Source organism: Papilio machaon, chromosome 17 (assembly GCF_912999745.1).
Source record: "Papilio machaon chromosome 17, ilPapMach1.1, whole genome shotgun sequence".
Taxonomy (NCBI): domain Eukaryota; kingdom Metazoa; phylum Arthropoda; class Insecta; order Lepidoptera; family Papilionidae; genus Papilio; species Papilio machaon.
The window spans coordinates 4,308,872-4,334,553 of record NC_060002.1 but is presented as its reverse complement, the minus strand read 5'-3'; the positions used below and the strand labels follow the sequence as shown (position 1 = coordinate 4,334,553).

At 32.6% G+C, this 25,682-nt stretch overlaps 1 protein-coding gene across 1 annotated transcript in view; it reads right to left on the bottom strand.

The window, feature by feature from the left end:
* Nucleotides 1-728: 728 nt before the first annotated feature.
* LOC106721451 (hemicentin-2) overlaps nt 729-25,682 on the bottom strand; it is a 49,399-nt gene continuing 24,445 nt past the window's right edge. The window contains exons 2-17 of the mRNA XM_045681835.1: nt 14,482-14,614; nt 13,255-13,463; nt 11,614-11,724; nt 10,503-10,709; nt 9,493-9,638; nt 9,099-9,249; nt 8,760-8,890; nt 7,403-7,562; nt 5,015-5,176; nt 4,325-4,459; nt 3,359-3,565; nt 2,811-2,960; nt 2,261-2,378; nt 2,000-2,130; nt 1,209-1,339; nt 729-851 (exon numbers count right to left, since the gene is read on the bottom strand). Of these exons, the coding sequence (XP_045537791.1) occupies nt 729-851; nt 1,209-1,339; nt 2,000-2,130; nt 2,261-2,378; nt 2,811-2,960; nt 3,359-3,565; nt 4,325-4,459; nt 5,015-5,176; nt 7,403-7,562; nt 8,760-8,890; nt 9,099-9,249; nt 9,493-9,638; nt 10,503-10,709; nt 11,614-11,724; nt 13,255-13,463; nt 14,482-14,614 (2,405 nt within the window). The remainder of the gene's footprint in view (nt 852-1,208; nt 1,340-1,999; nt 2,131-2,260; nt 2,379-2,810; nt 2,961-3,358; nt 3,566-4,324; nt 4,460-5,014; nt 5,177-7,402; nt 7,563-8,759; nt 8,891-9,098; nt 9,250-9,492; nt 9,639-10,502; nt 10,710-11,613; nt 11,725-13,254; nt 13,464-14,481; nt 14,615-25,682) is intronic.

Genomic DNA, 25,682 nt, shown 5'->3' with positions numbered 1-25,682 from the left:
CTATTTCTATAATTGGCATTTAAAATAATGTTTATTTTATTATATCAAAATCTTTGACATTTTATTAATACGAGTAATACACGGCGATGTAAATAATGAAAATTAATGAGAAACATTGTAAATGAATTATATAGAACGTGTCAATTACCGTGGGTTTCCGAGACCGAAATATCCGTTTAAAACGTATTTTTTGTTTGTTTCTTTTGTCAAAGATTAATGATTGGGATAACTATATCATTTATACAGCGATTTTGGTGTCAGAAACCAACGGTAAGTGATTTCTTTAGTTTACAAACCTAATTTTAGTGTTAGAAGATACGAAAGTATAATTGAATGTGATGGTTAATAGCCCCTAACTTAGGTAAGGTTTCGCGCCCCTCAGTGGGGACGTATAGTGAGCTGATAATAACTTTATTAATATTGAGTAAATTATATAAATTAATTAATGTTTTTTACTACATCCCAGGTTCACTCGGGTAGTAAGGCTGTCTTCTTTCTTTACGTATCGTAGGTATTAAGATATTAGGTGGCAATCTCAATAAATTTAGTTAGGCTTTATTATTAAATGTATTATTAAAATAGTTGGTTAAATTATAATTGAAAAACATACTGAATCATAATTATATTTTATTTTTAATTAGCAAATATTTACAATATTTTTATCACATTTTTCACAGTCAATACACAATTTGTTAATAAATACAAAATTATAATAACTATACAATTTTCTATACACAACTCTCTGGGCCTGGTATTTCTTCTGGTATGAGATGACCTCTTTTACTTATTGACAGTGTGTTTATTGTCACTTGCTGTTTACTTGATATTGAGGCTCTAGGTGATGATGTAACCTGTAAAGAACAAAAAAATAAATTATATTTTTACTAATTCATACATTATTTGTTATTTTAACTATATTTTAGAACCAACAAATGCTTTCATTTGCAAAAAAGTTCTGTAATTCATATTTTATGGTAGTTAATATTTAAATTTTTATACTAAAATAGTCTACAAGTACAAGTGTATGTGGTATTAAAAATTAGAAGTCCCTTGATGTCAGTCAACGACGCGGTAAGGATTACTTTAAAAACATGAGTGGAAAAGGATCATTCCACACCACTGCCAAGTATTAAGACTCTGTAGTTTGACTATAAATTTGATCACTAAATAATATTTTAGTAATAAAATTAAGTACGTAAAAAACTAACCGGCTGAAGTGGTTCTTGGCTAGCAGTTAGCGAGTCGCGCTCACTCATTGCCCACTCCTCGCTTACACTGAGCCCGCCATTTTTGACAGCTACTTCTATTTCACACTTTTCAGTCGATGAGCTTCCGGGATCTATAAAATTGAGGATCTCTTTTACTTTTTCATGTTTATAATTTTTAAAATGTTTTTGGTAAATCCAGAGGAGCTAGCAAAGAGGTTCAAATATTTTTTAGGTTTAAGTTATTAGTGTGAAATGTAGTTAATCATTTTTTTTGTTTCAAATTGTATCTGGTACAGAATAAAATTTACGTTATTAAATTTTAATTAAAATTTATAAATTTGTTTCGGTTCCTAACTTTAAGTCCTTTAAATAACACACAACAAAATATTCAAACAAACAAAACATATATCAATAAAGTTTAAATGTATTTCAGTTCATAGCCCACTTTCAACGCTTTATACAATTCTCTTTGTAATGAGTCTTTGGGGATTGAGAACGAAATTTGGTTAGCTTTATTGCTTGTGCCCCATGGATTCATGTTGTGTGAAAAGTTTGAATGAAATAAATTTAAAATAGATTTATATTTTCGACTGGATTTTAATCAAATTAAAAATAATAAATTATACATTTAAAAGGGTCACGGTGATTTTTATTCTATGGTTAAGATTGTGGAGTTTCTTTATAGCACCAAATTTGGATAAAATCCTGGGGTTATTATATATAACTCAGTCCTCTAATATATAAGATATCCTATAATTATTGGGTGTGCTTTCTAGATATTTTTCTCTTACCTGGCGGTGGATTAAGTATATCAGGTTGGCTCTGCTTAGTTCTAGATTTCAACGTAAATGCTACAACGTATTGTCCGTCGCCGGAATTCAATTGCAAATGTGACGAGTGTGGTTTAGATGTTGATCGACGTCTAAAAATTAAAAAGATTCTTTAAAATTCACTATTATGATAAGCAAATTATGTGGCATATTATTTTTGTTTATTATTTAACATATAATGATTAGTGTGATGAAAAAGGTAAGACTGTTGACTAGTTTTACCGTTTTCTTCTCAAGAATAGTCCCGTTGTGACCGCTGTCATTGTGCATACGATCGTAGTAAGAACGACTGCCCAGAAAGCAGCTCTTGATACTCCAGCCATAAGACTATGATTTCCATCTGTATGTAAAAAAGAAATTAACTAAGCAACAATATAAAACAATGACATAGTACTGAATAAGTTTTAAACAAAAAAAAATTAAATGTCTGCATGATGGTTGTTAGTCATATCATTATTACATGGAAAGAATACGAATGCAACAATCAACTTTACTCTTTAAATCGTGTCAATAATTTTAGGCCCTGATGACGTCACAATGTGTCGAATATATAGCTGAGGTCGAATAGCAAATTTACGTTAAACACATTACACATTACACATTCTCATGTGTTTAAGAAACAATGTAAATAATTAGATGTAAGGTGTATTTATTGGAAGGCTTATGGGGCGATATGGTCGCTTTGCGACAAAGCCTCTTAAATTATTAAATAAAAAAAAAAAATTACACATTTTCTGTGTAAGACGGTTAAAAGCGTTGTTAACGCTAATACCTGTCCGTCGCTCAGGGTCCTGATACGCGAGGGCACTGAGGACGATCTTCTCGGAGATTCCCTTGTCATTTCTAGAATACACTGTAAGCCTCAAAGCCGCGTTATTCACCCATAGTAATCCTATGGGTATTAGGAACACAGCCACGCCATCTAAAGTTGAAGAAAGTAAGTTGTAATATAATAAATTGTAGTTTAAAATTTAATAAAATATCATATAATAATGTTTAATATTTAAAATTAAATTGGTTATTTAAATGAGTTCAATGTCATATAATATAAAATCAATAAAATTATCATGGTGAATTTCCTTAGCCGTATGCCGTAAAGCTTTTTTTTGCCACTGTTTTTTTTTTTAATTACCGGGTTTACAATTTTTGTTTAAGTGTTTCGTAAGCGCAAGCCCACAAGCTATACGCGAAATATATAGGTATATATTCCAATACATTTGAGATTGAACAACAGAACAAAAAAGTAGAAAATATTTTTTAAGTATGAATCATCGTAAACGAACACTCAGAATTGATAAAATATTTAGCTGTGTTACTTACTCGTTTCGTTTGCAGTAATATTAAATCTAATAGAGGCTGTGTTAGGGTCTAAAGCCTCCAATACCACGAGCTGTGGCAAGCCCCCGTCGTAGCCGGCGACGCAACGGATTACGATGTAATCCTCAATATCATCCTTAAACGTTTCCTCGTTCCAATTAGAATCGTTACTGGCCAGTACTGTGCAGTTTCGTGGCGGCGATGGTCGAGCTGGATAGTTTTGTTATATTTATAACATTGGAATTAATTTATTAAATAAGCATTACAGATAATATATCGTAACTTATCATCAATTATGTTTTTTAAATCATTTAATGTAATTGTTTGTATATAAGTTATGTACACTTTTATAATGATAAATGTTTTGTCATCGAACTTTCTAATTGCATGCAAACTTTTCAATTGAATCTTTTTTTGTGTTAAGATTATATAAATTAGATCTTCACGGTCTACTTTAATTTACCTAAGTAGCTAAGATCTTAAAAAATATAACACAAAAACATAACTTACATAAAGAAGAAATACTTACGAACTACTTGATAAAGTTTTAGAAATTTCCAATGGCAACGAAACAACTGATAACTTCCAAAAGTCTTGTATAAGTTTTTTTTGTTACATTTAGAACCGATTACTGATGTGGGGGGGGGGTTTATACTTTAAATACCCCCTACATCAATCTGCGATCACAACGTCACAGCTACACTAGTTCTATGTTGATGCTACGCTACTGCTACGCATGTGCTTTGCTTTTGCTAGGTACTACGACAATACTACGATTCTTGCTACGATGAAGTTCCAGTTGTTAGGTTTTTTAATTTTCGTTAAGGGAATACTATGTTCGTTCTACGTTTATGCTTCGATAGTGCTACATCGATGCAATAATATTGCTACGTGAATGCTACGATAAAAAAGTAACTTATTTTTAAATTAAAATTGTAACATTTATATACATATTTTTTGCCAACATACCAGCAGGAACAATTTGAAAAATACATGGTTGCAACTGTCGACCGACCGCATTCGTGCCCCGACACGTTAATGCTCCGTAGTCGCGTTCACTCGCAGGCGTGTAACGAAGTTCACTGGTGCTTCCGTTAATAACGCCTACGAGAAAAAAATACCGTATATATATTTATATAGTACACTTTGACAAAGGACAAAGAAAAACTGATATCGCTAAAAACCGAAATGACGGCTGCCGACATATCATCTTGTTCATCTAAAACAAATTAAATTATAAAAAATGTTTTAGAAACATAAAAACTGATTGGTTCTTTACAGTGTTCATTATTGAACAAGATAACGCTTCGATACGGAGAGAAACGTTTTGATCAAGAGATATGAGATTTAATTTTCGCAACAATCATCTTCTTTTGTCCTTTTATTGTACATTAAAAAAAAATATGAAATCAATGAAGTCTTTATCTGTTATTTAATAAACACATTAAATTCTTACAATGGAACATTTAAACTAGATAGCACTTAAAACTTATTACTACGAGTATTACGTCGTAATTGTTACAAATATTAGTAACTAATTAATTGAATGGTTATTGATTCTTTAAATGTAAAAGGTAGCACATAAGCAAACGACCCAATTTGCCAAAAAGCGAAGTCATCATCTCCAAGTCATCGATGTTCTATCTAAAATTAACTTACCAAATCGTGCTGGAGACACGTTGAAACTTTCACCACTGTTATTGAATTGCCATAGGAAGGTGACGTCAGCAGGGTCAGCGTGCACTGAGCATCTAACGTGCAGCGCCTCGTCTAGTGCCGCGCCCACAACTTGCGGACTCGAATCGCTGCACACCGGCGCATCTGTAACGTTCTATTTCATTGTACCAGCACGATAGGTATGACTCATCTGCAAACTAATCGGAGATTACATCTGACAGAACTTGAGTTAATCCGATGTTTACCTATTGAGAATTTTAGAATTTTGGGGATAAAAACAGCATAGAATAAGTAAGTGCGAGGAAGACCGCAACTAAAAATTAAATTCAGTCATACTGACGAAGGAGAGGTCATCTAGACGGTGCTTCCGAACTTCATGATATTTCGAAATAAGATATTAGTCATCTCATTGTAAAATAGATTCCAAAACTTTATGCTTTCAAAACAAACTGTATTTTTTTTATTTTAAAGGTCTTTGTAACGTATGTGTCATGTATTGCTTTGACAAAAATATTTTCAAGCACCGAAACGCAATTTGATATGACTACGATGAATTTTATTTTCTCCATTCGCCACTGCTATTAAGTTCACAGCGGGGAGAGGACGAATAAAAAATTTCATGCATGCAAATATTGAAAAATATTACACGCGAATAATTTTTGTCTCTAAAAAGGATTATTTGATATATAAAAAATGGCAATTTTACACTTAGTCGTGCATAGTTGACGAATGCTTTTAAAAGTACAAACAAGTAGACATCTTAGGTATTAAAAATGTTTATTTTTTTATTTCCTTGTGTTTTCTTCGACGTTCAATCACTTGACTAAGACTAAAATTCAGTCATCTTTAATTCTTAAAGCATAAATGTTAGGTAAACCTATTAGACATTGTTCAACAACACACTATAATTGCGAATATATTCCGACCCAACAAAGAAAATTTATTCAGCCTCAAAGTAAAACAAAGCTCTATGAATTAATGTGTACCCACAAAACAACAGATTGCAAAGGTTCGTGGCGAGTCGCCGTAATATTAGGTAATAATTTCGATGATTTACAACAGTTACTGCCTTCCTCGGCAATTACTCGACGGCCAGTCCGCCGCGGAAGGAAGCGGGTACGTCGATCCGTACCGCAATCATTTGAATACATACTCGCAGATATAAGGATATTTATTGCGCAGTAACTCATTCTCTGCCGACCGTATAGTGACATTTTATTGTTCAAATTCATGTCAGTGTATCCGACGTTTGTTATTCAGGAATGAATAATTAAGTGTTGTAGGCACTTGTGGGTTTCTCACTTCCTACTGAATGAGGATGTTTAACCTTCCATTAAGTCCTCTTCTCTGCCAAATCTACCTCCCCTTTCAGTACCTTCCTTAAAAAAAATGGGTGAGAGAGGCAAGAGGGCTAAAATTAGATGTCCAACACGCACACGCATCAGACGAAACGAAGAATTACTTCCACTTCACACCTGTCATCTGTGTGGTCGTGGTATTAGATCGTTGGAGTCGACCCTTTTGTTACCTAAATATTTTATAATGAAATGTTAGAGGGAAAACGTTTTGTAACAAATTGAAACATAAAAGATTTTAAACATTGATAAAACACTCGACAAATTGTTACCATGTAATTATACCGTTAATTTTAAAATTTAATAAGTCAAACTTCTTGCTACAAGAATCACTTAAAGAGTTGTTACGAGTAATTATTTCAAAATATTTTCGTATTCACATAGACGTTTACAAAGTATAAGGAAACCAACTGTATATAAAAAATAAAAATTAAGAATTCTATATTGAACTAAATATATTTTTACAAATTTAATAGAGCTCTGTCACCTGTGCTAGGTGTAACCTGTGTTACAGGAGACAGCGCCTTCTCTTATTTACGATTTTACGTTACTACAGTATGTGTTACAGTACAAAAATATGTTAATAATATGTATGTGTATTTGTGGGGTGTGTATGTGCGAGTGTGTGTGTACATAGTCATGAATGTGAATTTATTTTCATATTGATGTTTTTTTTCACTTTTTTTTTTTTGTTTTATTTTTAAAAGATTTTCAGATTGGTCGTAGTCGAGTGTCATTAGCCATTGCGTTGCGTATTTTTTGAATCTAAAGTAATTTAGAGCTCCTAGGTTGATGTCGCACTGAGCTAATATTTGGTTATATATCAAAGGCTCAAGAAAGTTGTAGTGCCTTTGCGCAAAACTAGATTTGATAAGAGGAATAGGGCAGCGTAATTTTTTTTTTGACGAGTGTAGCAGCAGTTTAGCTGAAGTGCGGTGGTATCTTAGCAGGGATTGGAGTATGAAGAGCTTCCTAACATAAAATTAAAGTACCTAAAAAACCGATTTTCACTTACACTGAACTCTCAGCATGACAACTTCGCTGGACGTTTCACCTCTGATGTTGGCAGCTTTACAAGCATACCTCCCCGCTTCGCGTCTCGTCACCTTTTGCAGCACCAGAGATCGAGTACTTAGTATTATTCCAGAAGTCATGTTCTGTGTAACTGCTATATCCTAAAAGAGACAGTTTTGTTAATATTAAATTAAAATGCAGTTCATAATGTCAGTGTTGCTTAACGTTAACCATGTAGTAGTTTTTTAAAACAAAAGCTACGTTAAGAGTCTCCTTCAAATGGTCCTGGTAGGGCAGTAAGCGTTATTTGTAGATCCTTCAAGCGCCTGTTTATGAATATAAAAAAAAACTAAAAATATGCAATGTATGTGAGGCAATAAGTATTGATTATAAAACGTATATAAATACATTGCTATTGCATGATCCTTCACCGTCATTTAAACTATTTTAGATCTTCAGAAGAAAGAAACGGGTCTGTAATTTTTTTAAGATTCCCAGACCGTGGCTGTATCTTAAGTTTAAGCTAACAAAACCCTATTTTTTATCTACTGTGGGTTATTTATTAATCTCGTATTATATGGTTGCGTAGAGAAACCAACGTCACTGTTACCGATGCGAATATTAGATTTTTATTGGATATATATCACACTCGTTTTTGTTTTATAGCTTGAAACCAGCCATTGATCAATCATACGCAGAGCAGACGTTGACATTTACGCCGGGAACACAAATTTCATTCCAACATTCATACAGCATTTTTATATACAGTGAAGTCAACACATTACATTATTTTATATGTTTCCTGAAAATAACGCGTACCTCACAATACGTTCGGTAACAAAGGTATGTACTTTTATCAATAATCAAAATGTTTAATTCTGCTAAAACTCCTTCTATATAAGAGCTGCTTAATATATATTCTGATAACCTTATCTGAATGTCTATATTGTTACTGTTGAATAAGATTTTGTTACATAACTATATATTGTAAGGTGGCAAACAAACAAGCGGCCACCTAAATTCGCAAAACATCCGCAACTGTAGGTTCCTCCCTTTAATCGACAAAAGAGGAGATGCACAGAAAGAGAATATTTGCCCTTCCTAGGCGTCTCTCATATCCATCACATCCACTTTCCCTTCCCATTCCTTCCTTATAAGAAAAGGGTGGGAAGGAAAAGAGGACTAAAATTGGGCCTCTGGGACACACACTCATCAGACAGTACGCGAAATTACTTTCACTTGACGCATATCTTCTGTGTGGTCGTAGTATTGCACCGGGCGAGCCGTCCCATTCGTGCAACAGATATTGTGTTGCTTGCGTCTACCACTGTTGTGATATTGGAGACGTACATACTTACATTATGGTACCATGATATCCGATGTTCTCTAGGATTTGATCTAACATTACATTCAAAATATACGTCGTCTCCTTCCTTTATGTCGTGCGGGTTGAGGGTGCTGCCTAAAGTCAGTGTAACCAGCGGACTGTCTAATGGAGAAGGAATATTTATTATTGAATGTCACAATAACAGTTATTTAAGTATTCAATTTTAAAAATTATACCATTCCAATTGTACACAATAGTCGAATGGCGGGAATCATATTCACTACCGAGCGATCGGTAGTTTGTACCCTTTACCATTAGGCTATTGGCTCTTCAATAAGTAAAATAGTTCATTTTTGATGTCAATACTCACATACAACGTTGAGTTGAAACTGATCATCGATCTCTTTGCCCGGCAGTGAAGGATTGATAGCCCCACATTTAATTGTAACTCCGTTGTCCGCTGGCGTAGGTTTCATTATCAATGTACTGATAGACCAAGTATCGTTGTAATGTTCGCTTATCTAATTTAAACAAAAGAAAACCAAAAATTATTTTGATCAATATTACTTGTTCAAATGCAAGAGGTTTATTTATAATTGACCCTTATGGTTAGTCCGTACTTTCTCTTAAACGTGAGTACAATACCTAAACATTTTTTATTGTTGGTGTTCTCAGTCGATAAACTTATATAAAGGCATATCCAACCTTTTAAGTCGTTCTTCTTCTTCATTCGTATTTGAGTAGTGTAAATTCAAATAATTTACCTTATCCATTCTAAAGCTTCTGTTATCTTTGTACCAAGTTATTTGAGCCGGCGGCCTACTGCCCTTTGCGACGCATCGTAATGTTGTAACAGACCCCGCAAGCAGTTGCTGCGGTCTGTCTAACATCGATACAGACACAGGCAACACTGGAAAATTAAACTTAAAAGTACATTCGAACAAACAAACATTAGAACCAATGATCAATTATAATTATAAGAATATGTTTTCATATCACAATTTGAGTATTTTTGAACTCGAATATTAAAAATGAACTCATTTGTTTCATGAGCACCTGTTATGTATACAGCCGAACCTGGAAAAGGGAGAGTCTAAGGGACATCGATATTTTTCTCGTTAGTAAAGGTTTCGAGTTCTCACTCATCCAGGTTCGACTGCACTCATAGTGTGCAGTGTTTATTAAAAAAAAAACAGTTTTGCTTTAAGACTTTAATTCAACTATATTTTTTAAACATTCATTATTCCAATGTGTTCCCATTATTCTAAATAAATTAGAATATATAAGCAAGCTAATTCACAACATTTGAAATTAAAGTGAAACGTAATGTAACATTTTCACTCTAAGTACATACTTTGTCAAATAAATAGGATTAAGACATTCTACGATCCTTTTAAGTAAACTCTTAGACAATAAAATTAATGCTTAAAAGGTATCTCGGAGGCCTATTCTCTGGCATTTAGTTGAAAGCTGCTATTAAAGTATTTATTTTCAGCTAAACATATTGTAATGTATTGAAGGTTGCCCATAATATAATCTTACGTTATAACGAGTAATAACTATGATTAGACTAGAGGTTAGACGCTAATGGAATAGTTTTTTTTTAAGATTTGGTGTGTCAATATTATTTACATTAAACTTACATCAAAACAGTAAAACTATCGTTATGTTCCCTCATAGATTAGTTAATAAAATATATTTTTTTAATAATTAAATTATTACACCATAGAAGGTTTTAGTGATATAGATTCAATTATCAAAAAACATAACTTACAAATCATTTCGAGTCTCACAGTTTTCTCTTGAGGTGGCACAAGATGTGTATTCGTTGCTCTGCATTTAAACGTAGTATTTAAGTCATCCCTTTGTAGTTTCTGTATTTCTAAACGATTGACAACAACATGAGTGTCTGTCTTCACTCCTATGTATTTAGGTTCAATGGTTCCGTTGATTAGCCAAGAAACTGTAGGTTCAGGTCGACCTAAAAGTTTATTACTAGTTAACTAAAATAAAATGAATTGTTATTAAATTTTAAGTTTCTAAACATGGTACTTTTGTAAATAAAATTCTGTAACAACGTTCGTATCCAATTTTAATCCTTAAGATCGATCCAAAGGTTACCTTAATTATTTTTAACAACCTCTAAATTATACATAAGTTTTTCCGATCGCTAAAGCGAACTTAGGATCGATTATGTTTGACGCCAATAAATTAAAATGTTTATAAAAATATGTTGGACAACGTAGAAGCAATACCAAGAGTAATTTTAAATAATGTTTGATAGTTTAGTATTTTATGAAGCAATTGGTCTGTTAACAACGTTAGCAACGACATGTTAGGTTAGATTGCTATACTCAGCGTATAGGTTTATAATTTTTTGAAGCAAGTGGTAGTTATATCATAACAATAGAGAGGGCACAGGCAGAGATAATCCGTGCGGCATCACTGGCGCACTGCCAGCATGCCGGTTATACTGCGGACTTTTCAATAAACCCATTCGTATGGAATATCTCTTCCAATGTAACTACAAAAGAAATGAGCCGATAAAAAATAAAATTGAACGTGATAGAACGCGATGAACATTTAAAAATGTACCATAAATTCGTTGTTTAACTTAGTATTAAATTATTACGGTAAAATAACAAAACTTTATAATATATCTGTTACCAAGTCTTAGGATTGACATTCAAAATTTTGTTTTCATAGGTTTTCACGATTAATACACTTGTATAAAACCATAATGTCATCTCTCATCCTCCTTGAACAGAACAGAACCAACAACATATTTAACAGTTACGGCAATGTAATTTCATAATGGCGAAGTCCTTGTTTGTCTTACGAAAAGACTTCTACTGTGATGTTGAATTCATGAATTGATTACTTACCACCTCGTACTTCGCAAACTAATACGAGCGCAGCACCCTCTTCTAACGGGCCAACGACACCAGACACATCTGCACCAGATTTGTCATACAACAGCATCTGATGTGGAGGTACTGAAATGTTTATTGCAGTTCAATATCTGGGCTATATTGACTCATGTCTCAAATATACCTTCAATTATTAATTTAATCATCACCGAAGGCTTAACCTGCACTTAATATGCACATTTGATATTATCATTAGAAACAAGACATTCGTCAAGAAAGTATTTGGTTATTTTTAAATCTTAGTATTTAAAAATTCAGTAGCATAATGCTCGTCTTTTTTGTATCTACTATAAAGGTAGAAAAACGTTTAAGGTTTGCTAGTATACCTTTATTAAACATGAATAGTTGTTTTTCTTAAGATTAATCATCTTAGATTATTTTCTTTAAGGTAAAAGAAGTGAGAATCTCGTAAATATACCCGTTTTTTATATTAATATGAATGCTTTTGAAATTGAAAGCGCTCTTTGTGGTGAGAAAGCCTTTGATAACAAAAGATTTCTTGCAAATTACCTCTCGGCTCGAGGAGCCTAATGGATTTCAATTGAGTTGCATATATGCCATGTAGACTTACTCTAAAACGCTTTGTTCTGTGTGAAAGAAATTTGCGTACCCGTCGTGTAATAGAAAATGAGATGTCATTCGCTTGTGTCTGTCGCCGTCTTTACTAGGGCTAAAAGAACAGCAGTTTCTTTGGTCTAATACAGAATGTGATGTTTTTATCAAACGTATTGTAATAAAAATAAAGCCCTATTTTAAGGTTTAAACAGTCATTATGTATCAATGAGAAATACGTTTCAATATTTTTTTTAAGATTTTTATAACAGGTTAAAGAAATTTAAATATGAAGTATGAAATTAAATATGAAACATGTCAAAAATTAATCTTACAATTTTCATCAATTTGAATAAAAAATCCATCTAATCCTTTTGAAGTGTCTTCTGCAGATTTTATCAGCGGAGTTGGTGGGCTAACGTTTTTATCATAACTGCCTGAGCGATCTCGAAATCCCAAGCCGACATCGTCCGATAGACTATAATTAAAACGTCTACGAGATGTCATTACCCGGCCGCGCCGGTCGCGATGGTACCTTTATTCATTCATAACTAAATTGGTTGCCAGTTCCCGCCACAAGACATTTTTATTAAGCTTAAATGTACTGCGTTATAATTTATTTCGTTTAATTCATGTTATATTGAAATATTATTATTATTAATGTAATAATAATGATAAGTAGCATTGCTACTCGATCTCTACAACACTAATTCTTGATTTATTTCTCTAATCATATTCTATCAAGAGTATATGCAATATAAGATTTCTAAAATATCTCACTAGACGTACTGACGATGTAATTTGGGTTTACATACATACATAAATCCTTAACAATTGTTATAAAATTTGTCCCGCACCACTCGGATTATAAGGGATGCACCGATATATTAAATAGCCTCAACCTGTCTTAAAAATTATGCTGTTTAGTTTCTGAGATTATCTCGTTCAAAAAAGCAAAGCCTTTTTAGTAGTAATACAAATAGATTTAAACTCCATTAGATGTTTTCATGTTCAAGTTATTTAAATCAAAGACACACTGCTTACCTATTACGATGAGACGAATTTGAAAATTTCTCGTTGGTGAATTCTTGAAATCGACGCGACATCTGTATACACCCTCATCATCTAGTTGCACTGAGCTAAGAGTCAACGAGGCGGGCTTTGCTATCGTCGCGAAGTAGGCCCTCGGCCCGAAAGCCCCCGGATCCGACCACTGCAGCGCTTTGCTGAATGAACGCCCTCTAACGTCAAAGCTGGAAAATTTCAGTAACCAAGAAGGAAAGTTATTAGTTTACCTTTGTACATTTTCATGATAATTTTTAAGTGAACAAGTGTTGCATAGATTATAAATATTTTGAAATGCCAAAATCATAAAAAGAAAGTTAAAAGTGAAATTCTATTAAGGGCGATCTAATAATGGCTTATTCTGTTTTGTATATAAAACTCGTAAATTGTCACATAGTACATTCATAAATTTATTATCTGGACAAAAAGAAAATACTTTCGAAAAATCTGAAGTTTTTCAATTTCCGGACTGACTACGTTTTCTCAATTTCCCAACCTCCATTCTAATTTATGAAGCAAAGAAGCTTTCACAAAGATGATTTTATTGTACACCCCGCTGTTTCCAGGTAAATTTAACAATTTAAGTATGCTTTTTACGAGGGAATGAATCCCAAAACATTTGCTACATCGTGTTGTTATACCTATACAGATACTTATCACAGTAAATTACCTTATTAATCATTTAATCGACAAAAAAGAACACCCTATAAACTTTCCTCATCCATATAATAGAAATGTTACATTGTTGTTTTTGTTTAAGAAAATCGTGTTACATAATTAATGAAATTTATGTGTTTGAATTGAAAAAAAAAATTTAAAAACATTTCCGTCCGGTCGCGAGCGGCGAGCGTCAGGGGTGATACGACGGTAACGACCTGCGTGAAACGTCTTAAGTGTATTTTCTCGTACGTGTACTTTATAAAGCTAATTGGATCGACTCGACTCGGCTTCCGTTCATCCGTTTAAGGCAACGCGAATGGTTCATTACGCCTGTCTTAATAGTATTAATTAAATAAACATTATCAATGATGCTTTCTCACTTAAACTTTGTAACTGAAAAACATTAAAGTAAAACATTATAACTGAAAAACCCAAAAGTTATGCGTGAAGTTAACTTATCCACACTAGATCAGCGTAAACAAAGCCTAATCACACCTAATCTAGGCTAGTTTAAGGAGTATAAATATATGAGCTGACTATAATTACCTGTATATTGGCTTGCCGCCACTTTTCCTAAACCAGAGCACCATGTAGACACGATCTTCATTTGTGTCTGGCGTGACGTCACATGGTAGCGAGGCTGTACGACCGAGGACTGCGTCTACATCCACTGTTGATACTGTGTACAAAAACATCAACTGTGAATGAGATGAGATGATAAGGATAACCAAAATAATAATAACAAACAATGAATGTTCTAATGAAGACAGAAAGCGAACAACATCGTGGAACTGTTTTTTTAATTGGGTTTTATCCATTTATAACAGTCATTCATTCGTTCATTCACTTATGCATTTAGTTAATCATTCTGTTTTATTCTTAAATAAGTTTTCGTCCAACAGTAGGACCATTGTGACTGCATGGATATATTGTAATAGATTCAAAAACATTGTCGTTTATTTATTTCATAAAATCTATTTAAACTTTTTCAATTTGTTTATTATCTACGTTGTATAATGTTAAACAGAGGGATAATTTCACTCAATTATTACTTAACAAGACTTAATTAAAACCCTTTCAAAACATGTTTAAATAAACAATTTTACTTTTATGTAACGCGAAACCTAAATTGATTCTACGAAGGTAGGATAGGCAAGTAATTTTATTTACCTTTGTCAAGCGATATATATCAAAATGAGTTAATTTTTTAGAAGCACTTTCAATGGAACTATAATACCCTAATATGTTGAGACTACGCCCCATATAGTAGCTCAACTTTACTGTTGGTTGCGATAGAAAAACACATGTACAAAAAGATGTCCTTAGTCTGTTTTTTCTAAACAGTTTTGGTTTTTGAAATATTAATAGTTTGTTGTTTTTTAAATCATAAAAACAATGGAAAATCTTAAAAGTATAAATATTGAGCAATCATTTATGCAGACAAAATTAAATATTTCCATTGTGTCGGTAAAAAAACCTGTTGTTAGCTCTCGGTAAATAAAGTTTCGCTCGGATGATTTTTCAAATTTGATAAAATAAGACGGAAGAAAAATGAAGGGAAAAATTTCTGGCGTAATACATTTATTCATTATGAAAGTAAGTTAATGAAAGCGGCCGTGGAGTTAGCTCTCCAAAATAAATAGACAGGGCTGCCATATTTTCATACCCTTTCCGTAATGAATCTTAGAAATATTGTATTAAATCATTACCGAAAAAAACATACATTTTCAACCCGTTCTAGTCATACAACAGACAATGGTTTCTCCATTTCGTATCGTAGTTAAAATTAAAAGTATAAAAAATGTTACATAAGTGAGTTCCCACTTGAAATTTTGTTGATACATTTTTTTGAAAAAAAAGAAGGAGAATTCTAGATGCAGATACATAACATATTATATAATATACCGACCAATATTAGACCAACTAGTCATCTTTCCTACTCTATGGTCACCGACTATAGGGGCAGTAATAGTACACTTTTTAATTTATCACTTGTGAACCTTCTCAGAATTAACAAAAAAAAAAATATGCGCTTTATATTCGTGACCTTTCCGGAGCCAACATTTATCTCGGAGTATTTAATTGGAGCTCCACATTTGCTCTTTGTAAATATTTTATATCAATCTTTTCAAATGTAACTTGTACGAGATGAAACAATTTATATTTAAGTTATACGCCGCAGAATTTCAGCAAAAAAGGCCATGTATACGTATTTCAGATTTGGGTACCAAAAATAATATTATGTTGTTTTTTTGTAATATAAGAAAACATACAGTACTAGTATTCAATAATAAAACAATAGTAACAAGATATCGTGATGATTAAGTTACAAAAAATATGCAACCTTGCTAGTTTATTATTTATTTTTAAATCAAAAGGTGGCAAACGAGCAAACGACCACCTGAATTCGCCGTAATAGCGAGGCGACCGTTGCGCATAAACATCCGCAAATGCAGATGCATTGCCTACCTTTAATCTACGGAGAAGGGGATGCCCAGAAAGACGATATTTCTCCTTCCTATGCGTCCCCTCTTCCGCCAAATTCACTTCCCCTTCCCATCCTTTCCTACTAGGAAAAGGCTTTTTTAAAAGCTTTCCAAATTGGAATAGGAAAGGGTTTTTCCAAAGGTTAAAATGATTTATCTTGTAAATTATTACATTTTTTAAAACTTACATTTTACAAACGTCAAACAACTCGGTAACGTAATCCGGTTACAACGAAGAATTCCATTGAAATTTTCAGCAATGTCTTTAAATACATGTAAGCCGCGTCATTCAATATGCCTTATACGTAAATCGTGTTACTGCTGTATTCGTTATTGCGTGAAACGTTGGAATCGGCGAGACGAGGCGTGCATTATGATAATTTGTGTCGTATCCGACGGAAGAGGCGGCGCCCCGTGAAATATTCGACGACACGTGAGTCGTGGCTAACACAAATACTTTCCATTACAGTAAATGCGGTAGCAATGCGCTCTTTTTGAAGTTATTAAAGTTTAAAGTATGTGTTTTTATTATATCTGAGTGACCAAGGTATCTCTGAGGAGAAGGTGACGGAGAAGATCTAAAGGAGCTCCAACAGGACTGGGCCGGGAATGAAAAAGATTTAGAGTAATTGTCGGATACAAATGTAATACTGTACCATTATTGTTTTGGGATTTAAGTTTATTATGATGCTAATTTATCAGTAGATATTGGATACTCCCAACAATTGTTATTGCTGAGTTAGTAAGCGAAACCGCTTTGACCTGACGCTATGTAGTTAAAGACGGTGATATTTCTATTATTCTGCTTAGTTACAAAAATAAGTCCACTATATAGACCTGTCGCGACCTCAATTGCATGCTCCGGCTCGACGAGATTCAAAATGTCCCAATACATACGTAAAGTTAAAGTTTAACGTCACAAAATAATAACAAAAGCTTTTTATTCAGTTCGAAACTATTCTATTGAAAATTAAGGTAAATATATCGAAAAACGTTTTGTAAATACGATATTATTTTGATAATATTTGGAGCGGTTAGCTGTAGGTGCTTATTAGACGGCATGAATTGTATATAAAGGCTTGCATGTATAGTACGTTACCATATCGAATGTGCCGGCTTAGAAACGACTTCGATCACGCGATACTTTTGATTCACGTCCTAAAAACCTTGTAAGAATATCTACTCACCGATAATTACATATTTTTTTTATTATTACGCCATATCAAGATATTGTGATTATGTAACTACAATGTTAAACATTTTACAACTATATTTTCGATCGAAATAACAAAATAGTACTTACTATTTTTGTTTTATTTATGTTTTTTTTTGTCTAAAATTAATTTGATCATAATACAATAAAGGCATTACTTTCTAAAAATACAACATGTTAATGTAAAGTGTGATAAATGTGATAAAACCTCTTAAGTTATCACTAAATTCTCTCACCTTTAATTGGTTCTATTAAGATTTACAGACTCCCCAATACTGTGTTCGATAATGCTCATTGTTTTTTTCACGACGTATGTGCGAAGGTGAGAGAATTTAGTGATAACTTAAGAAGTTCTTTTCTTCATCTTAAAGCACAAACCCTCTTATTTCTCCTTACGATAGAGATTTCGAAGTAGTACCACGGAACGATTTTTGATTTTTCTTTTGTTATGTTCCATTTCGAAATTTTGTAATATTTATAGGTATACTTACGTTCAATATTGCATCAATTCATGCTTACAATAAAACTTTTAATCGATTCATTCAAAATCCATCTCACGTGAAGATTTCAAATCGGTCAGTGGGCTTGTGTGGAACCACCCCCCTACTGCCGAGCTGCGGTGCACGTGATCGGACTTTATTTTACGCGCGTATTTTATTACTGTACTGATCTCCTGAATGTGATTTAATATCGATAGAAGAGATGATTGAGCATATTAATTTTGTATTGTAATTGAAATAAATAATCTGAAGGGAAAAAAAGCTACCGATGTACAGTGGGATTTGCTGGTAGTATTGCACTTTAAAGACATTCGTTTGATCATCTCAAACGTTTACATACATTTTAATTAATCAGATCATCGATAACACTCTAATTGTTTAATAGTAAGAAGGAGTGGAAATTGACTTATTTGCGAAATGCAAACATTTTTTTCTTTATCTTAAACACCGCGTACAAAATCGACTGTACGTTCAAAAAGAGAGCGAGGATAAATCAATTCTTAAACCAACTTTATTATACTTTCTGAAAACAAAATATTAGTTTAATAATTAGTTATAATATAGCACTGTTAAATTTATTAAAAATATTACGAAATATGTTCAAAAATGTTCGCAGAAAAGATTTCGCGTGACTTACATTTATTATTCATACACCAAACCAACAAACACGAAGCATTATTTTAACAATTATCTAATTAAAATTTTCAATTCATTTTTCTTCATGAATTTAGACTTTTAATTAGTAAAAATATTATCTTGGTGAAATTTGAGACAAATTTTACATTCCCAATTTAAATTTCATTTTATGATAAAAATAGAAATAAATAAATGTATATTTTACAATTAACCCATAAAAATTTCACATTACAAGAACATTTGTTATTACTGCGAATTTATAACTGTTGATACCTGTACAAAAATACTATTGTTATCTCTATTTTTTAAAAGAAACAAGAAATATGTCACTATTGTTAATGAAGGTGGTACAATATCAGAGACTTAACCTGCAGTTAGTTGATACTCTGATAGTAACAAACATTCTTGTTTTAATCTGGAATCAGTCACTTCAATATATTCATGTGGTGAACGTAATTTGTAGTTCAGAGAGACTAACGCATCATAACGTCGCCCTCTCACGAAATTGGGACATCGTGCGCTCAACCTGCGCAATGTAATGAGGTAGCCAGATCCATGTAACCGCAAGTTTACAAAGTTACTCAATGTAACGCAATTTGACTGTCACAGAAGATATGTAGTTTGTTAAATAAAATTCACTTTCACACAAATATCAAAGGTCGTATACGTACAAATGGCTGGACTTATTTATTTTTTCTAATCTTATATTTTTAATTCTTAAAGTTTGTTAAATTGAAAATTTCACACATTCCATATTGACTCATAGTAAGATTTTCTTATAATAACTTTCGTTAAGAACTGATTGAATATGAAAAATATAACATTTGAAGAATGTCCAGTGAAGTACACACATCATTCACAAAAAACTTCACGGCAAATAATACAAATATTTGAAACACCTGAAGCTAGAGTTCATTTGTTTTTGATAAATTAGTTTAAGAAACTGTTTTTTATTTTACACAACCACTGAGTTTGTACATTTTTACCTCCAAAATATGACTTTATTTTTAAATAAAATTAATAAAAAAGCACTCTAATTTAATTTTCAATTATGACGTACACTAACAACTAGGCGGGGTCGTTACTTAATTGAAAGTAATAAAAACACTCCGTCCCAGCGAAATAAGGAATTCAACAGCCGCCAAAAGTCGTAGAACTAAATAATTTGCAATACTTTATACGTTTTTATAATATTATTGAAATTAATTGAAATTCTAGTTTTCAACGTGAATATAAATTTGTTTTTGAGTTATTATGAAATATATTTCATGTGTCATTAGTTTTTATATCTCTAATCTTTAAGCGTACGTCCTGTTCTTTTGTTTAGTCACCAAAAATATCATCTTATCTGGTCATCCATTCCTTGACAGATATTACCAAAATTGTGCACCATTTTACTTAAAGAAACATATCACACTTTACATATTTTGTCTTTTTTTTTGTCAAAACTGCCTAACTAATCAAATCTTCATCCACAATCAAGAAAAATAATCTAACTATCTGCACGGGCCGTTAAATAACTCTATTTGATAATAGATTTACTTCACTAATTCGGAACAACTTTGCTGAATAGTATAGCGGGCAACTCGAACTGTCGTTTACCAAAGTTACTCAACTCAGTTTAATAGGTAGGTCGTTGGAGTTAGACCTCTTTTGCACTAAGCAAGTAGACTAGTACGACATGCTTTATATTTCAGAAATATTATGAACCATTACCTCTGGTAGGACTCAGTCTCACGCGGCTAGATAGATAGTGCTAGTGGAAAAGTGGTTTTAGTTACCCAGTAGCCGGTGCGTTGCAGTCACGCACAGGATCGCAATCATACGGAAATCTCTGAATATGCCCCATTACCTTCCTCACCTCAAACTTTACTGCCACAATACTTAGAACCGAGTAATGACCCTTTTATGGACATCAATAAAAAGAAATACTAATTTTTTATTGATTTGTTTTCTAAATATAGTATTTCGGAACTTATTTAAAATTTTATCATATAATTTGGTTAGTTTAATTGCTTGCAATGCGATTGAAATAAAGAGGAACGCAATTGACCCGTAGAGTCATTAAATGATTTTTAACCAATTAAACCTAACTTCTGCCATAACTGCAAAATACTATAATCTTTATATACAATATTATTAAGTTGACTTATTCATATTAATTCTCAAAGTCAATAAAATCCACAAATAGGAATAAAATTCTGGTACCTCTATATGTATTCAAACTTACTTTTTCCTTTCAAAAAAATGCTTTCAGAACTCAATCCTCAACTTAAGTTTTAAACGCAATAGCATGTCAAGCAGTTTTTGCTTTAAACGTAAAATAAAAGTCGAGAACTAGAGTTCAAATCTTGTAGTTAACGGTTGCAGCTTAACCGGTTTATGTATTTTAATTAATCTCAAGTTATTTTATGTCATATTGAAATAATAATTAATACTTAACATACTTAAATGACTGTACCAAGAAGAATCGTACTTCTTACTCTTCTTACTATAAATGCGAATGTGTGGATGGATGTATGAAGGTATCTCCAAAACGGCTGTATGGATCTCGCTTAAATTTGGCATAGATGTAGAACATAACCTGAAAGAACATATAGGCTACTAATTAAGTTCTTTTTTAAATTACGCACAGACGAAGTCGCGGGAGACAGCTAATTATTATTGTAAATGCGAATGAATGTACGAATGTTTATGACTAGGTATCTCCAGAACGGTGAAACAGATCTCGATTAAATTTGGTATAGATGTATAACATAGTCTAGAAGAACACATAGGCTACATATGATTCCGCTAATGCATATAGTTTACATAGGTACGTTTTATACACATATTTACTCGATAACTCTGCAACGGTTCGACATAATAGCAAAGGTACAGAACGTAGTATTACTATTCAGCCTGATTTTAATTCCGCGCGAACGAAGTCGCGGGCAAAAGTTAGTTTACTATGATATTATTACTTTCACGTTTCAACATTTTAGTGAAGTTAAAAAACTAAGAAAATTAACAGTCAAAGTATTGCATCTATTACTATATCTTAAAAATAAAAATTAAACTTGGAGAAATAAGACAAAATCCTTGTATCCATTTATCTATTTCTGTTTCAACTCGGCGTATTTAAGTGGTTTTGTTATTTAAGTTATTTAAGGCCTTTACTAAGGCTTTTATAGTCGCCGTGTGAAGTGACTCTGTGACCTACAAAACTTAGAATAACATTTCTATCACTGTTTATACAAACTAAGGGAATGTTATTTTAATTTAGGAACTGTAACGTCTTTGCTAACTCGTTGTTTTAAAGGTAAGTCATTTCGACAAAGTTAGGGTTGATTTAAACAAAGAGCAACTTCAATGATTTATGTTGTACGTCCGAGTAGCGCCTTGACTCTATATTACAAAGTTTTTGTGAGAAAATTTCTAAAATTTCTAAAGTGTCTCGTCTGTCGGTCGCCGGCTCGCTTCGTTGTCTAATGCTAGTTATACACAAGGGCAGGAAAGTGGCGCAGTATAGCAGGATAGTACACTACTATTGTTAAATGTAACGCAGATACGGCACTGCCCAATTAAACAAAGTAACATTTGGTTAACGCTATCGCTCATTGAAAAGTCAAGAACAGATGGAAATTATAACAATTTTCGATGTGTCACATGCTTGTCATATATTCATTGCTTTACATCTTGTCGATTCTAATAGCGATATCACTGATCGAATTTCACTATGTTTATGGGCTCAGTATTATTATTACTGTGTGTATGCGTTCAAGCAATATGTGTTTACTTGATAGTGTAGTACTGATAGTGTCTACGGCCCTGTCTCACTATTCAGTCCTTGTGTGAAACCAGCATTACACCGTGGAGTTTGCGAGGCGCGTTTAACTTTGTACCCTTAAATATACATTTCGCAACTTTGCTTTTCTTCATGAATGAAGTTACAGCGTTATATCGCAACACAACAAGGCGACGCGACGGTAGCGCGAAATTTTAACTTCCACGGCTTTATGTTATAAGCGGATATTTTAAAGTATATCAACAATACAATTTCATTAAAATCGTAGTTTTAAACCTACATTTCATAGTTAGGATATTAGACAATTTAAAATAAACATTTAAATAATGTTATTGCCTTTATTATTTAATAGCTTTTGGACGAGACACCATTGGCGCGGAATTTAGAAAAAACTTAATTTGTAGCCTATATGTTCTTCCAGAATATGTTCTACGTCTGTGTCAAATTTCAGTGAGATCTATGCAGCCGTTCTGAAGATACATATTGACAAACATCCATCCAAACATTCTCTTTTATAATATTAAGATTATTGAAAATAAAAGCAACAATAAATTTAATTACTGTTCGTGCAGTTACTATACGTGAAATTTTTGTATTCCTTATACACACCTAAAAATCGAATCCTATTTACAAACGCGATGCTATGATATGATGCAATGATAACTTATAACTATCACTGCATTTAACAATGTTTGTAATAAAATCAAAACCCGAAATCTAATTAACATTGAACATAAAACGCATACCTAGAAGTTGGTTCTACCATTTTCCAGTAACAATTAGTTGGAATGAGGTAGTGCGGCCATTCAGGGAAGTGGCGGTTGGCATGAATTGGCGGTGGCGCGAAGCCTTGTTTAGTATTAAACGGTACAAGAGATGCTTTGTTCGTAAGTTCGCGTTACGCCCGGGGAATGTAACTCGAATATTCCAAGCAAATCACTATGAATTTATCTGAGAATCCGGCGGTGTGGCAATTATTATTATCTATACCGAGTTTGAAGTAAATACATTAATTTGTATGTTAAAAGTTTCTCAATATATCATTACAATGCGAGAAATGGTGCTTGAATATATGCTATAGTATATTTGGATAGTTTTAGTAAAGTTTACTTAACTAATCACGTTCAAATATTTTTCTCAAATTTAACAAAAACCAGGACCTAAAAATAATTGAAAGGGTTTACTAAATAAATACAGACAAAAACTAAAAAAAAGTTGTTTCAAAATCTTCCACACAAAATTCGCGAACATAACTGCAATATTAGACTTAATCAAAGTGTACCTGTGTTGGTAAGACAATCAAATGCATGACACGTATAGGATTGTGGATCGCTTATCGTATATAGGAGACCACATTTCGGCGTGCAAGTTAACACCTAATAGCGACGGACGCGGCGAGAGACCGCACGGAATTGACTCGCCCGAGCCCGGGGCACGAATGCATTACGCGAACAGCATTTCTACCTGAACGATATTCGACTAATCTACCGCGTGACATTATTCCATATTCTAAATTCTTATCGAGATTTTTACTGGTTTAAAATTACTCTTCTTTTGTCAATTTACTCATGATAAAGTATTCTTTAATATAAATATAGGTCTACATTTACTTAGTATTCAAGTTAATTTAAAAACTAGTTATCCCAGCTGACTATCCTCTCAACAGTGAAAATATTAAATACTAGCTTCTACCCGCGACTCCGTCCGCGCGTAATAAAAAATAGAAAACGGGGTAAAAATTATCCTATGTCCGTTTCCTGGTTCTAAACTACCTGCCCACCAATTTTCAGTCAAATCGATTCGGCCGTTCTTGAGTTATAAATAGTGTAACTAACACGACTTTCTGTTATATATATAGATATATTAAATTAAAGTTCAAAAACAAAAATCAAATAAAATATATAACTTTAATGTTCAACATCAACGTCGTAATAGTTGTCGTAAATAGATGCAAAATGCACGTACACGTACACGTAAAACAATTTCTATCGACCAACTTTTCTTTTATAAAGAAGATTAAGCCGTTATATTGTAAAGAGTATTTGAGAACACAAAGGTTTTATTTGTTAAACGACTGGAATTGTATTTACATCGCGACTCGTAAATAAACAGGAAAATGTTTAGCAACATACAGTAACTCAGTTTATTGACAATAATGAATTGTTTGTTTGTATATCCGGTTAAAATTGTGTTTGGATTTCATTTGATTTCGTGAAAAGACGTTTTTGACATATTTTGATTATCAATTAGGTAATTTTAGACCACTTTACATTAAAGGAAAATTTGTTTCTGAAATCGTACTAGCAAAAGCAAGCGCTAATTTAGTTATAAGTTATAATTTAGTTATATCATAAAAAAATGGTGGAAAATTACATTTATATAATGACCAACAAACTAAAAAAAAGTCTATATTTTTTTTTGACTACTATATTGACTACTTTAAAATTACCTACCACGTGTAAATTATTTATGCACCTCTCTGTCTACAGAGCGGCTTTTGTTTGAATATTTATCAACGTATTATGTAGTTAATTTCTAAGAGGTTTAGGTTTAAAGCAATTTTAAACTTTAAACACCTTTAGGAAAGTGTCCTTTACGTTTGCCAGCTGTGTCGGACTTGAGCGGTTCGAAAGCCCTTAAAGGAGATGCTGACAGCTCGTATCTGCTACATATTGCTCACCTGTGTTGATTGGGTATGCTAATGGGCTAATCTTGAAGCCAAAGAGGAGATTGACTTATTTTTTATATTAGAACAACGAGCGGCGTACTTGTTACCATGTGACTAAATGAGTAGTATCACCTACAATTATTATTTATTCAAATATATAGCTTGAACTAGAATACAGAGAATCTGTCATGAGTTCTGATAGTTATACTTGAAGATAAATTGCTAGCTAACAAAGTCGAGAAAATAGGTACCGTTCAGACTTGGACTATTCACGAGTATGTATATAAAATCTCACCTCACTTGTTTATAAAGTGAGTTTATTGACAGTACATTCTAGTAACATAATTTACTCTTACTCTACTTAATTTACAAAACATCTACAAATTATTAACATCGCACATCATTTTACTTGAACTTTGTGTCAAAACTTAATTAAATTAAGAATACTTAAGTAAAT